This window comes from Limulus polyphemus, unplaced genomic scaffold (assembly GCF_000517525.1).
Source record: "Limulus polyphemus unplaced genomic scaffold, Limulus_polyphemus-2.1.2 Scaffold356, whole genome shotgun sequence".
Taxonomy (NCBI): domain Eukaryota; kingdom Metazoa; phylum Arthropoda; class Merostomata; order Xiphosura; family Limulidae; genus Limulus; species Limulus polyphemus.
In genome coordinates, this window is record NW_013665966.1 from 477,598 (window position 1) to 491,784 (window position 14,187).

The 14,187-nt window shown below is 34.9% G+C and overlaps 1 protein-coding gene across 1 annotated transcript in view; it reads left to right on the top strand.

Annotated features, from left to right (window-relative positions):
* Positions 1-14,187, top strand: part of LOC106457648 (poly(U)-binding-splicing factor PUF60-like) — a 57,263-nt gene that overhangs the window by 1,062 nt on the left and 42,014 nt on the right. Inside the window, exon 2 of the mRNA XM_013917082.2 lies at positions 3,225-3,282. Coding sequence (XP_013772536.1) covers positions 3,225-3,282 — 58 coding nt within the window. The remainder of the gene's footprint in view (positions 1-3,224; positions 3,283-14,187) is intronic.

The window sequence follows — 14,187 nt, forward strand, 5'->3', positions numbered from 1 at the left end:
CAGGACTGTAGATGAAGTGTAAGTAGGTATTTTTTGATTAACAAGTTATCTTTATTTGTTGTGTTCCAGTTGTGTTGCCATGGCATATTACAGAGGATTTGGGGTTGCTAGATGGTTATTTGTTGTAATTGACAAATGCATATGCTTAAAAGCTCATACTCGAAGGAGATGTTCTGTTTTTCTAATCTCAAGGATGGCAAGTTGGTCCTTTGAATTGCACTCATTTTTTTTAACTGGTCAAATAATCTAAAAACCCATATCTAATATCATAAATACTCTCATATTAGCTGGGTTTTTTCTATTAATTTTGAGGCACAAAGTCTCTTCTTTGCTTATATGCTAATCTTGGGATTGCATTTCTACTATCGTACTTCAGATTGACCAAGTGTTCAATCGAATCAAAAAAATATATATATTTATGTGTCATTGTCTACTATTTCTTACCTTTTTTTTACACAGTAACATAATACAGGAATTTAATGGGTTTCTGCTCTTCACCCACTGAAACCTGTAAATGTGTGTGATGATATATTGTGCTGTATTATAATATTCTTCAATTTTATGCAGCAAACAGCTATACATTTTTTAAAAGTTGCAGTATAACTTCATGAAAGCAATGGAATGTTAGGGAAACATATTTGATTTGTAATATTTACTTACAGTACACAACATGAAGTCCCCCAGTAGCACAGCGGTATGTCTGCGGACTTACAACACTAGAATCCGGGTTTCTATACCTGCAGTGGGCAGAGCACGGATAGCCTATTGTGTAGCTTTGTGCTTAATTTCAAAACAAACACAACATAAAAATGGCAATACTGTATGCATCGCTGGCTCTCTTGTTGAAGACTGGAGACAAACCATAAACATTCTTTCTTTTTTTTATGTAACATACGTTAAGTAAAATTCATTATTAACAGTTAAGATTTAAAAAAGCAAATAATAAAGAGATGCATGACCAGTTTCTGTTTGTTTTTTAATTGGTCAAATGCCCATCCCCGACCGGTGTGCCAAGGTATGTATATAGGAATATATTATTATCAGACATTTAGGTATTATTAATAAGAACTGAGTGAAAGTAGAGTATAGCAATATGTCAACCATACTGTAACTGTTATATCCACTGCAGATGAGGTCTTTTGCTTAATATCAAGGCTCTTCAGGCGAGCTAGGATACAACAGATATAGTAGTGGATGAGACACTATTTATATTAGCAGTTGTTATGATGCAAATTAAATTAAGTTGGTAACTTTCTGAAATACATTTTTAACATAGTTGTTACATTTTAAGACATTTTACAGAGAGGATATTTCTGTATAGAGTGTTTCAAACAGATTTTATATTGAGTAAACATAGAATGAGGTTATGTTTCTAAGCAAATGAGATAATGCTGTAAAACTTGGTAGAAAGGCCAATAATGTTTTTGTTGTTGTTGATAGTAATGGATAAACCAGTAGAATTCCAGTTTGTGAAAATACCTAACAAGGGCAGGGGGATTTTAATTTCAGTTTCATACATGGGTGCTGTGAGTTGACTTATTCAAGAAAAACATTAAACAGAAACTTGGCAACAGATAAGAATAAATATATCCTCACTATACCTTCTACACTGGACTGGTTTGTACTTCAAAGGAGAACAAGTATCATGCCACATGTTCAGGGGACAAAGAAATGCATTAGCAATGGGGAGCCCACTTAAAGAGGATGTGTTGAATAAGAAATGTGTATTTTTTGTAGTAAACTCTAATATAGTCGAAAGAATCGAGGATACTGAATTATGTGGTCAAGAGAGGCTGTAAGATGGGATTAGGAATTTGGCAAGATTGTAGTTCTATGTTCTAAAGTGGAAAGTGTATGTCAAAGTGGGGTGTTAAGGTTGTGAAATTTTGTGAGGCCAAATAGAACTCCAGGTAATGAGCCTGCAGGTTATTCGGATTCATAAACAATTTCAAATTTTTTTTTTTAATTTTAAGAATTTTTGTGTTTTTTCCTCTAAGAATGCCTACCTACACTTAACAATTTTTGTGTTTTTTCCTCTAAGAATGCCTACCTACACTTAACAATTTTTGTGTTTTTTCCTCTTAGAATGCCTACCTACACTTAACAATTTTTGTGTTTTTTCCTCTGAAAATGCCTACCTACACTTAACAGTTTTTGCAGTCCTCTTTTTCAATCAATCCTGTTTTAATGGTTTTTAATTCTTATATTAAGTTGTTGTTTTATACAACTGTATATAATCTTTAACAGGATGTAGTGTTTCTGTTAAAGGTGGACAGTTTTACTGTAGTGAAAGTGAAGATAAGTAGCATCTAAAGTTTTTGAGAATCTAGTTATTACTAATCTGAAGCCAGTTTTTGAACCAATAAAAAATAGCTCCACTACAAATTGTACACCTGTTCTTTTTTCATGTTGTTAACACAGTTTTTTCTTATGTAACATTCTCCTGTGCAAGATGTGCAACAGGATATATTAGATCAAAGGGCCATATTATGCAGGTGTTGGACCTGGAAATCATTCATCTATTAGTGGGAAAAAAAATTAATTGAACACCTCTGTCTTTTGATACAATATTTTTCTCATGTGATATTTAATATGCTCAAAAATTATATCAGAGCTAATTACAAAAGTATGTTTCATAGGGTGAATTGGGAGAGGTAATTAAAAGGAATGAATTATGATGCATACACAAAACGACCATTTAATGTATCAACTCTTAGAGTGTAAAAAGTTAATTACCAGTAATATGCTGGATGCATTAGTAATCACTCTAGTGTCATTTGTAACATAGCTTTATTGGCAGGATTTAAACCTATAGCTAGTTTTTTTTATAAGCCTACTAATATTTTAAACTAACTAAGTGTAGTCAGACTGTAAAAAAGCTTTTTTCTTATCAAATTATTGTTCATGTAAAGAGAAGTAGAAGTAAAGTTTTTGCACCTGTTGAAACCCTAATCAGAAATGTTTTATACTTCTTCATACCTTTTGTGTGTTGGTTTGAATGCTTGTATGATGGAAAATAGAAAGCTGTGATATATTTTAGTCTATTTCTGGACTTAAAGCAGAAATTCCAACCCATTGAACTCCAAAGCAGAAGAGCTGAAGACATCTTTACTTTTGTATTTAAATATTAGTGTGATTAATTTTTGTGATAAAATATTTTTCGTTTTTTAAATGAATAAAGCAGAAGTTTTATTAACAAAAAATTTGTTTAAACCATTGTGTAGATTAGCAAAATTATTATCAGCAATGAAGAGGCTTTACTGAAGAAACAAAATCTAGATGGTGAGTTGCAAGTTTTTATTTTCCATAACCTAAGGAATTTTCTGGTTCCTTATGCATACATTTATTTTAGGATTATGTACTGTATTTAACATTCTAAAGTCATAACTATGTAAGAACTGTATTAAATATATGGATTTTTTTTGGTTATAACTTAAATAATCTTCAGATTAAAATTAGTATGAGCCCACAACTGTAAAAACTGAATGTAAGTTATTTTACTAATTAATTTGAGAAGAAGTAGAGAAACACTGATGTAGTGTTCTAACATCACCCATCTTATTAGCTTGTTTCAAAATAGTTGAAATTGTAACAATGGGGTTAATTAAGACATCTCAGTTTGATTGTGCAGCTTATAACACTACTTTTTAGTACGTGATATATAGATACGTAAGGAAACGGAAGCAAAAAACATCATACTGGAGGCTTAAGAATCATGGCACAGCAGCTTAATATTATATCAGGAATATTAGATATGATGGTGTTTGAATGCCACTTACATGTATATGAATGTTTTGAATCAAACTGACTTCAAAATATTGAAAAATTTTGAAATGTGTGATTTGCTGGTTGAATGTGCAGCATATATCTTAAAGTGAAATTAAAAGCATATGTATAGTTTTGCACAAATGTTCAGATTGTTTGTCAGAAATATGAAAACATGTATTTAATCTTTTTCTTGTGAGATATGTATGTAGCCATGGCCTGATTTTGTGATGTTCAATAGCACATTTACATATATGGATATTAGTAGTGTGTGTAAAACTGTTTGGTAGTTAATAAGTTGATCATCTGAGTAGTGTGAAAATAATTCCTATGCTCGAGCCTACTACTTAAATTTTTTTTTATTCTGTGAATAAACTATATCCAGAAACAGTCATTCTGAGTCTAAAATATGTAATTTTATGTTTTTTTAAGTGTTGCTTAGCTACTTTATTACAACACTTTAGTACACCTTTAATAAGTGTTCCATTCATTACACATAAAAATATAGTATTTTTTAAATTACTTATTGTGGAACTAACAAAAGTATAAATGTTGAGGGTATGTTTTTCTGAATTCCTCAGAAAAACATAACATATTTGTTGTTGGTAACAAATAATTTTTGCTATGCATATTTTATATACCTTATTTTACACTTTAGATCCAAACACTATTGTATGATAAGTTCTTTTTCAACTTTCAAGGCCTGTGTTTTCTTGAAAATTGAGGTTAGATAATGCTGTCTACTTGTAGTTTACAAGTAATATTATCATACATGTTTTGTACATCAATAATTATAAGAACTTCTGGGTAAGAGTAAATAAATGTGTATAATAATATTTATCAACCAAACCATATTTGTTACATCTAGTGCCAACAAGGCTATTTGTCTAACACCAGAGCTCTGCAGGCTAGCTGGGATGAGACAGTTATGGTAGTGGTTGAGAGGCTATTTATATTAGCAAATTGCTTGTACAACAACTATTTTAATGTGAACTCGATTAAGTTGGTGAATTTATTTATGTCACTCCATATCAAAAATTAGGGTAAGGATTGTTTTAACATTATATTATTTATTTATTTTAATACCAGATTTCTTTTTTTTTTTTTTTTTGTTTTTTTAACTATTTTACTTGAATTAACCTACTCATCATTTGGAAGAACCACCAAACCAGTGAGCTAGCTTTCTTGATCCTGGAGTGGGTCAAGCAACCACAGCATGAATGGAAGAAGACTATCTACTACAGTAGTTATAAGAACTTGAATAAAAGTGAAAGTGTATAAAAATAAATTTTACAAAATTCAGGATTTTATCCGCTTGTTTTCAGGGGACAGAAATTGTGCCCCATTTCTAATGCCAAGCTAAGACCACTAAATTACCTCAATTTCTTCATAAGTAATGAATTTGATGTTCAAAATGTTTTTATTCAACTAAAATACATTTCCTAAATAATTTACAAAAATCACATTCAAAGGTATTTTTTAAATCTAATCAGCATCAGTCAGTAAATGATTTCACATACTGAATATATCTTTCGTTTACTCATACAAGTTCACAATATAAATTTTTTCCCATGGTTAAGAAGGGCCTCGGTCATCATTCTCCAAATTTTACATAAACAATGCATATAGGTACATCTGTTTTTGCAGAAAAGTAGGCAACGTGTGGGTTTTTATATCAGATTTGTTGCAGTTCCTGTTTAAGAGAGTGATAAAAGGTGGATCAAACTAGTTAGTATCCGGTAAGTATTGCTCTGTGAAAGTTATGAAGTGAAATAAAATAAACATTTAACCTAATGTAGTTTTTCAGGTCTAAATTCTGGGTAATTTTTCTGTTATTCAGCACCAATGATCAAACTAAAATCTTATTTTATTTGTGTAGCAGCTGCTCCTTTAAATATACTACTGTTTGCCATTGTCTGTAATTATTACTTTAATTTCTGTCATTACCATACATGGTTTTCAGCATTATTTCAAGGTGTAGTCTGATAATTCTTACAGCATATAACTTCTTTTTAGGCAAAAAAAGAGGCAAGCTAAGATATTTGTCTATTTTTCATTATTATTATAGTGTTCTTTAATTACTGACACCCATGTTCAAGCCCTATTTTACAATGTTAAGAGTTTCTCAGAGTTTTTATTTTCAACCTTTAAAATTGGACAGGTGAAAACTTAAAATGTGACAAATCATTTGTTTTTGTTTTTTGTTCATTGTAAGAAAGTTGCTTAGAAAAAGGTGGAACAGATTAAGAAATATGTAGATATGTCATTTTGTAATGTCAGTCAAATACATTTCTAGATATTTGTTTGTGTGAAAAAAACTTTTAAGACTTAATTTTGCACACATAGAGAAAATAATTTATAACTGAGTGTGGTAGTATACTTTATCAGAGTATAGTAAACAGTATTGAAACATTCTCTTAGTGTGTAATAATTGATTTTTTAATTATATTATACACTTGATTTACCATCACATTGAGAGAGTGTGCCTTACATCCTCATAAAATTTCATCAAAATTGTGTAGTGATAAATTTCAAATAATGTATTAGACATTAATATAAGTATCTGTCCAAATATTTAAGTTAAAATTTTGCTGTTTACAATAAAGTTATTAGACTACATGGTACAGCACAAAGTGTATGTTAATTTATAAAAACAAACTAATAGGTCATTTGTTTTTTCTAATATAAAACTTAATCAGATTTATGGTACTTCAGAACAACATTTGTGTTTTGTTACCCACTTGCCAGCTTGCATGATATTTTCTGAACAATTGTTACAATAATCATGAAAGTTACTTAAGAACAATGTAATTCTGTCAGAAAAAAATGTGGATTAAACTTACCTAGACTATAGCCTTATACAAGTTTTAATTTATGGCAGGATCACTAGCCTTTTGATGTTCAGCCTTGTTCAGTACTGAATATGTCAGACTACTAATATTCTCTGCTTTTCTTTTTATTTCTTCTAAATCATATTTAAATTACCATATTTATACAGAGCTGTAATGAACCATGGTATAACAAGAAGTTAACTGCTGATGTATTTTCAACATAATGTTCCTACTATCATGCATCAGGTGGTTGACCCCCCCCCCTTTCCTGCTTTTTCTTTAGTACAGGCCTCTTCTCATTCGTTTTCATTGTCTTCTGCAAAGCATGCCTTGCATGTTGATGATATTGGCTTGCTCTTCAACCTCCAGACCTTGCCTCTGGCTCTTTGCATAATGAGGAAGAGGTACCTCCTCATTGCCTGTTTGCTATGTTCATAAGTTAGGTATATGACATTCATTTTCTTTCACTAGTATATCATCGTGACTCTTTGGTTGCTTTACTACATGAGTCTCCTTCTGTCCCACCTCTACATTAATCAATGTCTTCCTTTTCCTCATCTTCAAGACTCTTCTGGTATAGCCTATAGTCATGACCCTTCTATATTTCTTGAATCCCAAACTCTTGTGTACTTTCTGTATGCTTGAAGTGCTCCTCTTTCTCCTCCTTTGTCTCTTTCTTTACAGCCATCTGTCCCTTGTCCTATCACCTCTCACTGTCCCCCCTCCTACAGGGTGGGCCATTACAGCACTTGACAGTAACTTCCTGGGAGCTGATTCTTAGATCTGGAACCATTGGTATCTGCCTCTCCTTTCTTGCTCACCTATAGTATTCCTTCACTGGCAACCTTGGGGTGTGTAAGTTCTTTATTAAGGTCTGTTCCTGCTTTTTTGTACTTCGCCTCCTTTTTCTCCTCATCTTCTCTCCTATCCTCTTTTCTGTGATCCTCGGCATTCTTTGAAATCTTCCTGGGAATTTTTTTTATTCTCATACAAGGGGGCTCAATTATCACCTTTGAATCTTCATTCCATGAAGATCTTGTTATCTATAGCTCTTCCCTCTCCTCTTCCTGTATAACAGGTTCTCTCACTATAGGGGGATCTAGGCACATGCCCTGTGATCTCTTACCTGCCCTTGTGCCTTTTCATTAATCATTCCATCCCACTCTGTCATGATGGCTCAATCACCCCACACAACCTGGGATATTACTTCCCTCCCTCTGTGCAACTTGCATCTTTTCAACGATATCTTTCTTTCTGTTTGGGAGGAGTTGGTGGTGGTTCTCGACACCTTCACCTCGAAATCTGGTCTCCAGAGGAGCAATCTCTCTGTTTATCAACATTCTGGTGATGTCTGTGGCATTTTGGAATTAATAACATCTTGAGTCACAGTTTTTGTGTCATTTCATCATGATCCATTATGATATATTTATAATCATTTCTTACATCGACTACCACCAGCTCTTAGGACCTATGTTTTACCTGGCTTTTTGATGAAAGCCTATTCATTTCACTTATTTTCTCTGACTTCTTCAGGGCCTTTTTTGTCCATTGTTCCTTTTCCCATCTGATTCCTTTGTATGGTTCTTCAGGCTTTTACAGTACCCTTGTTGGTACTGTTGACTCCTGTTCCTTATATTTTTGTCCCTGTAGACATGTTTTCTTCTTTTACTTGCTTCTGGTTGTCATCATTCAGACATACATTGCCTGATCTTGTACAAGCTCCATGTTCCTGACACACTTCATGACATCAACTGGTGTGTGCAGATCAATTCATACATATTTTTTATAAAATAAACAAATGTGAAACTACCAATCACTTAATTCTGTTTGGTGTCATCAGTTCCCACCAGTTGGGTAACCCAAACGGCATTCTCTTAAACTGGTAACATCCATCTGGGGTCACAAAGGCTGTCTTCTCTTTAAATCCTGTCTCCATCAGGATCTGCCAATAACCTTTACTGGGGTTGATTTTTGAAAAGAACTTGGGCCCATCTAGTTTTGCCATGATAGCTTCTGGGTTGCCCATAGGTTCAGAGTCAAACTTCATCATGAGGTTCAGCTTCCAGAAGTCTATGCAGAAGTGATTTGAGCAATTTCTCTTCTTCACAATTACCACTGTTGAACAATAAACTGAATGCAAAGGCACAATGATTCCAGCTTCTTGCTTGATCAGGTCTCTCATCACATAGACATCTGATAGGGCTTCACCTTGACAGGATCCCTGGTCATGGTCATGTATTGTACAAAGTCTGTCTCTCCTAGTCTATCTGTGAAGATATCTGCATACTGAAACAATATATCTTGCAACTCTTCCTTCAGCTTGCCAGTCAGTTCTTCACTAATGTTGACGTCTTTGTACGTCTCATCTCCATCCAGTGGACTTGGGTGTGGTAGGTTTTCATGTTCTATGACAAAGTCACTCACTGTCTTCTGGGTTTACATCTATGACAGCCACACCTGCAACGTCCACCTGTACCTCAGTAGCTGCACCTGTTGTGTCCTCTTCTTTATCGAAGTATCTCTTCAAGAGATTGGCATGGTAAATCTTGGTCTTCCCATCCCCTTTCACTTTATAGTCCATTCTTTTGAACACTTCCTGTATTTCAAAAGGTCCTTTCCACTGCAGGGTGAGTTTGTTGTTGTCTGTGGGTAGCAGAACTAAGATCTTCTGTCCAACCTTGAAATGTTTATCCTTGGCCTTCTTGTCATAGAAGTGCTTCTGACTACCTTGAGCTGCATATAAGCTCTCTCGAGCGAGTTGAGAGATCTCCTCCAGTCGGTTTCTGAGATCTAACACATACTGGTATCTGTTGCTCAATTCTGAGTCTTCTTCTCATGTCCACAGCTCTTTCAATACCTGCATTGGACCTTGTATTTTTCTTCCATACAGCAACTCAAAGTGTGAAAATCCTGTACTTGCTTGTGGGACTTCTCAGTAAGCAAATAATACTGCTTGCAGGTACCTGTCCCAGTCACATGGTCTCTTTTGGCACATCTCCTTCAGCATACTTTTTAAAACTCCATTGACTTTCTTACAAAAATTTGTTATATCTATTTTTGCATTCTTTGAGTCCAAAATCAAACTTTAATGGCAGATTCACCACTCTTCATGTTTTTCAGGAATGGAGTGCTGCGGTTACACAGCATGTTACTAATTTCATGCAGTTTTGTTTTTCTTCTTTCCCACAATTCAACCAAACAGTGCATGTGTTTAGATGCAGATGGGACCAAAGGCAATTAGTTCAGGCAATACTATCAAGTGGTTGTTGATATCATGTGATCATTAGCATGCTCTCCTTGTTGTGAAATTAAAAAGATATTTCCCTGTACAAACAGTAATGAAGTTAGGTAAGGCACATCAAAAGGCCTTTGCTTATTGTTGTACAGTGTTGTAGTGATAAGTAGATTAGACCTATTCTGAAAGAACCTGCTTGACCTATTGATATCACAGAGATTATTTTATTTTACCTTCATTCATTGGAAGAACCCACCTAAGTTATACCCAAGTCTACTATTTTAATAATTGCACATATTAAAGTTTAATATATGTTATATAATAAAGTTTAATAATGAACCCTTTGTTTTTTTAGTGTAAAATTGTATGTCTTGTACCATAACCACACAACTGACTCAAAATATATTCCATCACATTTCTATATCGGACCTGGCTCCTAAGTTTTTGGGCTGGCTTCTAGATCTGAAAATATTTGTTGAGGCCTGATGTCACATGACCTGCAGAAGCTGGTCACATCTCCCTGGCCAATTGAAGTTGCTGGTGATTCTATCTGCCATTCTCTTTGCTCCTAGGTGTCCTCCCACAATTAACTTGTGAGCCAGCTTCATCACTTGAATCCAGTGTTTAACGTCCCCTGTATAACACCCTTGATAGATTTGGTACAACACTTCCTTCCAGTCCTCTGTTCTGTAAGTCCCTTTCCCCTTTTTCATATACTCAACTTTCTCCTAGGCACTATCTCAAACTTTTTGCAGTAAAGAGTCTTTCTTCTGTGCTTTCTTCAGTTCCCATAAACCTGCAATTGGAATGTCACCTTTTGAGACATGCAGGGACTTGATGTCTTGCTTGTTTTTCTTTTCTTGAGCTCTTATGGGGACAGCAGATGCATCATTAGTCTTCTTTCTCTCTAGTTCCTTCAGACTTATATTACCTGGTATGTTTCCAATCGCTAAGTCATTGATTGGTGCCATCGTACAGGGGGCTTCAAAGTCTTCCACATAGTATGGAGTGTCCACCTTTATTTTTGCTATGGGAAACTTTCTCAATGTTCTATCAACAGCACACACAGATGTACCTTGCCCATCATGTAGCCATCAGATACTAGACTGGTTCTCAATACTATGCCCAGTGTCTCATAGGACCTTCACTTTCTTGTCCTTGACATAGCCTTCACCTACTGGCATGTTGTAATTTGTTGGCACCTCTCAATGTTTGTCACCTGCTCCAATCACTACTGGCACTGTTGATCCATTTGCTAGCTTAAGCTGACCATCAGTTTGGCACTGCTTAATCATGGAAATAGCACTTCCTTCTTGTGGTGAATCTGAAGGGTTGTCTCTGTTTTGTTTCTTCTGGCAACAACATCCATGGTGATAGTCAATCTTTTTCGTTTCTTGCCAGTACCATCTTTGTAGGTAGCTCCAACTGTATGTTGAAATTTCTGCTGTTGCTTGTTAGTGACAGACTAACATTTATTTGCAATGTGTTGCATTTTATAACAAATATAGCATCTCTCCTCCCCTTTGTCCATTGAGTTCTTGTCTCCTTTAGTGGTATCCTGTTCCTGGTCAGCCACCCCTGGTTTTAACTTTTAACTGGTTATTCTTGGACTTGCCAGTTATATTCCCTCCATGGGCTCCCATATTCTGTTCTGCCAGCTTGATCATCTCATCCACGTAATTTGGTGCTCCCTTTTTTTTTAGGAACAGTGACATGTCAGTGGAGCATGTGATCATGAATTGTTCATGTATTAGTAGATCTACCAGTCCATCAAAACTATTTTCATACATTGCCATGTCAGTCCATCTTGTGAAATATCTCCATAGATATGCCACAAACTGAAATACAGTTTCTCCAGTATCAGGTTTGCCTTCTCTGAACTTCCGACAAAAACCTTCCTTGGTAATCTTATAGCATCTCAGCAGGGCCACTTTTAAATTGTCATAGTTCATGGCATCTTATGATATCATGCCTGCATACACTTTTAGGTCTTTTCCTGTGAGAAATTGGCTGAGACAGACTGCCCAGTTGCCTTTGTCTCAGTTCTGACTTTGAGCAAATCTGTCATACCTCTCCAAAGCTGGGCAAATCTTTCATCTTTCAAAGCATCCATGTCTTCTTTCTGTTCATCATATTTGGGCAGCTGGCCCTGACCCCATTGTCATTATTGGGTCCTTCATCTTTCTGTTGGGTGAGCTTAGCAATCTCAGTTTGTGCTCTTATTCTCGCTATTTCCAGTCTCTCCTCTTTCTGCTTTTTGTTTTCTTCTTTCTCATATTTTGTAATCTTATTCTCTCTTCTCACCATCTTTTAGCCCAAGTCTCTCGCATCTCTCTATCCATTTATCAAAATAACTCAAATTGGTTATATAGCATAATTGTAATCTCTACACAGTTTTTGCTACAACTACAATTGTGCATATATAAGCCTACTTCCAGTGTAGTTCACGTCTTCTTTTTCTGCCATTAACCACTGTATAATCCTGGCTGGCTTGTCAGTGTCAGTTTTTTATAGGGCCGGATTCTTTACAGTAGGTGTCCATGACTTGTTGGCAATAAATTTAAACAGTGAATGGACAGCATGTAATCCACTTGTTTTAAAATAATGTATTCAAAACAAGTAAAAAAATATGTCCAAAAATTAGTTACACTATTGGTTATCACAGTTGTATCCAGAGTTTTAAATAATTGTTTCTTTTGGGTCAAAGTCCACACAGGCTGGTCCAATTACTTTAGAACACCCTTTAAAAAGATGAATTATTCTTACTGCTTTGTTATTACAATAGTCTGTGATAATTTCGCTTTAAAATCACCACTATAACTGTTGGTTACCACAGTTGTATCCAGAGCTGTAATTAATTGTTTTACGTCAAAAGTCCACACAGCCTGGTTCAGTTACTTTAGAACCCAATACACGGATGAACTATTCTTCACTACTCTGTTATTATAATACAATCTGTGATTATTACACTTTAAAAAGTCACCACTATACGCACTTTAGGGCTAAACTCAGGATCACCCAGTCTAACTTAATTTTTTTCATTTTTACTTTCACTAACTTACTTACTAATTTGGTCACCTATAAATATATTGCACAACTGAGGCCTAGTCTTTTCTACAAACTACAAGACATTATGATGTAACAATACTCACTTGAATCAACAAGACAAACTCAGAAGGTTTGAGTAGCATGACATCAATTCACAACATTTGAACTATGCAACATATGAATCGTAAATAGTTACGTAAGCAAACTTGCCATATCTATCACTTCTAAAAATAATTTAGTTTAATGTTCATACACTATAAACTAAATAATACTCTATTATTAAACGTAAAATGAACAGTCATGTATATCTAACACACACACCACCCCTGCCAAGACACTGGTTGGGTCTTAGCCACACTAGACACATGTTCTGTCCATCTTGTCAACATATAACCACCAGCATTGAATTTTCCTGATATACTTTTCTCAACTATCAGAACACTATAACAAATGAAGAACAGTTGAGTAAAGAGTTTCCCTGCTTGATTCAGATGCAATCTTTCAATGGGTGTTACTAATCTCATGGAAGCCACACCCCATGAGCTTTCCTTTTCTGTTGCTTTTCAGAAAAGAGCTCATCTTTGTAAATGATCAACACAAGCCCCTCCACCATCATCACTGTGGGATTCTAGCTCTTTGTGATGCAGATAGGTAAGTAGCATTTCTGAAGTTAATGCTTACCTTACCTGAAAATGTATTTCAGATGAGATATTTTCGTATCTGCACCACCTCCCCACTTCCATGCAATTCATTTACTTTGTCAAAAATGAGCATGTGATCATCTGCAAGTGCTCATGGGGATTACTATGCATGGAGGTTGTGTCACCCTCTTATCGGTGGAGGTCTACAGCATTTTGATGATTACATCATAGACTGATGCAATACACGTGGACACATGTAGGGGCAGAAGTTTGTTCAAGGCTTGTGGCTTGTACAGAAAATTCCATGACAACTGAGTGCAAGGTAGTAGTTCTTAGTGGTGCAGAGAGATAAGTGTATATGTGAAATACATTTTCTGGTAAAGAAAATGTTAACACATATACTGATGACAATGTTAAGACATTATAAGATAACAGTAGCTGTTCATCTATATTATAAAGTGGTTTGCAAAATAAATGCCATGTATAATACATGAGCCTTTGTAGTATCAGATGAAACTGGAGGCCTGTATCTAAATATAGTAGGAAAAAGTTATTATAGAAAATGTTGTGTCACCATGTGTTATGATTTGAACTGTTAAGCACACCATCTGAATATACACTCATATACCAAATATGCCCATCCATATGTGCAGTAGGTATAGTCAAG